We start from the raw sequence: 2,797 nt of genomic DNA, 5'->3' as shown, positions 1-2,797 counted from the left end.
TTGCCAATTAATATATATCATGTGTTGTAAGTATGAGGGTTAAGCTGGGTATCTTTTAATTTCCATATTGCAAGTCATTTTTAGATCTTGATCGCACACAAGATTATATTTACCATCTAGAATCAAAATTAACTCAGAAATGATCAGAAACATAGTAATTAAGGGAAACAATAACATGAAATTAATTTGCTTTTAATTTCCACTCGTACACATAAATTTACAGAAAATTGGTGTATTAATTTTGGCCTTTTCTATAATCTTATAAATTAAAAACTTACATATATAACCATATCGTGGGACAAAATGAATATATGAAGCATTTTATCCTCTGTACAGTTGGATCTCATCAATTATATTGCTATATTTTCTTTCTTAGCTTTGCTTTCTAATTGATTTTTGAAGAGCTACCAAAAGATTAAAACCGCAGAGGCCGGCCGGCTGAAACCTGCACTAAGAAAACTATGTAATCTGACCAATCTGTCTTTCTGTCGGTGACCAAACTTCTTTTTTTTTTTCTTCTTCTGGGTAACTGGCTTTTGTAGGTAATTGTCATAGACAACCCAACCCTCCAGTTTCTGATCCTTTCATAATTCTCAACCTCTTACAGGAGGAAATGAACATACTGCAGCAAGCAAGAAGAACGAGCTTTTTGTCAGCTTTGGACTTTGGATATATATATGTATATGGAGAGAGAGAGAGAGAGAAAGAGAGAGAGATCGAAGAAAGGAGCTAGAGATGGAGAACTTACTCCCATGGAACATCTCCAACCAGCATCCAATCACCCTCTTTGTCTTCATAAGTAGGAACATATTCAGATCCATCGTAGCCTTCCCTTTCTGAATACTCCCCTGACAAAAATGTACCAAAATATATCATCATCGATCGTAATGAGTAATTAATCACCATTTTAGTTACAGCTAGGAATATAATTAATTGATCATCTAGCTTCTTACCTATGGTGAACTTGAACATATGTTCCAAGGCCTTGAGGAGATCTGGGTAGCTCTTGTAAACCTTGAGATCAACCTTCCTCAGATAAGGAGCTCCATCCATGCTTACTTTCACGTACATCCCTGCCCCATCACCCTCTGTTTTCTTCGCTTGCCCATGGAAACTATTTCTCCTGAAAGATCGAATTGGTGGCCACCCCACTACTTGTGCCCTGTCATCATTAACCAACCCATATATCTCATTTAATTTATATTCTAACAAATTAATACACATAAACCCTAATCAATCATCCATTTTTAAGGTAATTAAGGTAACAGATCGATCACTTACTTGGCTGGAGGGGCACTATCTCCGTCACCATTTCCAGCATCGGAAACGATCGAATTATTGCTCTTAGTCCTTGCTGACTGATCCTCGGCCACATCCGGTGAAGCTCTCTTATTACTCCTCACAGTAGCAGATGATGATTGTTTCTCATGCCCATCACTCCCTGGCAACCCTAATCTTAGCTCAGTCGCCTCAAGATTTAGATCATCACCCCCATAACTCACTGCCCTTGCCATTTCTGCGCCCTAAACTTGCGTACAGTTCAACGATGATCAGATTATGCTACGTACGTACCACCTCGACTAATTAAGACTTTGCTCAAAGAGATGGAGGAAAATGTAATTGGTCAGATTTCGGTGAACTTCGATCTGATGCCCACTTTGAGAAAGTTGTGAAAAGAATTTTATAGGGTGATTAGCGAGGGACAATATCTAGGTAACTTTATTCTCTTGGTGCATGAATTTCCCACATGTGAAACGGATAGTATGACGCGCCCTCTCGCACGCGCTTGGCAATAGACCAATAAGAGAAGGACAACGTGGGTTTCCCAATTGCATGAGCCGGAGATGGCGAGTGGGGGAGGTTGTGGATGTTTTTTGGACAGCCTGAGATATGGTTGCTGGTGACACGAGGGGCACCGTGGAGTTTGGTGCTCAATGGGAGGGGGACAAGGGAGGGACAAGCACAGCCGACGGAATTGAAGAGTGGACCGGGAATGGACGGCTGGGATGGGGGTTTTAGGATGGGGGTTTGAGGAGTGGGATCCGGGAGCGTTGGATCACGAGGATGGAAAGGGACAGCCCATGTGACAGGAGGGGGTCCCACGTGGATGTCTTTGATTGGCAATGCACGCCATGTGGGTTGATCAGATGAGTGGGGAACCTGTGTTAAATTTGATTATTCGTCTCTGGGTGCATGGCATGTGGGATTTCATGTGGCATGGTGATAATTTTCATCATCATCTATTTTAAAAATTTCTGAATAATTAATTTCCTGCTTTATTTTAATATATCCTATGTTCGACCGCCGGAGACTCAGAGAGTCTCCTATTTTTTTTTTTTTTTTTGAACGGTCTCCTATTTGAGAGTTGACAATCATAAATGATTAGGTAAAATATGATGTTCAATGATCATTTTAATTAAAATAAAATATTAATTATCAAAGAAGATTCTAATTAAATTGATTTCATCGTTAAAATGCATGCATGTGGCCACTTTAGGAAGATATGAATCGTTGAGGTCCATTGTTGCATGGTAAAGAGAAACTGAATTAAACAAGTGCTGAAGTCATTACCACCATATATATACATTTTTTTATTACCAGAAAAATTGTTTGGACTGGATTATGGATTATATATGTTTGTAATTAATGTGTTACTGCATGGGTATTTTTTTTTTTTTTTTGGGTTTAAAAAAGTGTTTTGATGTAAAAAAGATGAAAACTGCTTTAATGTTTTTAAAAATATTGTGTTTTAAGCCGATAAGAATGAATGAATTTAATCATTTAATTTATATTCTAA

General features: G+C 38.5%; 1 protein-coding gene across 1 annotated transcript; it reads right to left on the bottom strand.

Annotated features, from left to right (window-relative positions):
* Positions 1–279: 279 nt before the first annotated feature.
* Positions 280–1,675, bottom strand: LOC133856476 (auxin-induced protein 22D-like). The gene is made up of 4 exons (XM_062291512.1): positions 1,282–1,675; positions 954–1,162; positions 749–848; positions 280–622 (listed from the first exon to the last, which is right to left on the bottom strand). The coding sequence occupies exons 1-4, from the start codon at positions 1,512–1,514 to the stop codon at positions 550–552; spliced, it is 615 nt and encodes a 204-aa protein (XP_062147496.1). The 5' UTR covers positions 1,515–1,675; the 3' UTR covers positions 280–549.
* Positions 1,676–2,797: the final 1,122 nt, after the last annotated feature.

The sequence above is a fragment of the Alnus glutinosa genome, chromosome 14 (genome assembly GCF_958979055.1).
Source record: "Alnus glutinosa chromosome 14, dhAlnGlut1.1, whole genome shotgun sequence".
NCBI classification, from domain to species: Eukaryota; Viridiplantae; Streptophyta; class Magnoliopsida; order Fagales; family Betulaceae; genus Alnus; species Alnus glutinosa.
Note: the sequence above shows the minus strand (reverse complement) of the source record. Positions and strands in the feature narration are given on the sequence as shown.

Bases quoted from the DNA above. Each gene is read 5' to 3' on its own strand.
- LOC133856476 (XM_062291512.1), bottom strand. From the start codon at position 1,514: ATGGCAAGGGCAGTGAGTTATGGGGGTGATGATCTAAATCTTGAGGCG. The intron at 1,163-1,281 runs GTAAGTGATCGA...TAATGATGACAG, and splicing joins GATAGTGCCCCTCCAGCCAA to GGCACAAGTAGTGGGGTGGC. The intron at 849-953 runs GTAAGAAGCTAG...CATTTTTGTCAG, and splicing joins TATGTTCAAGTTCACCATAG to GGGAGTATTCAGAAAGGGAA.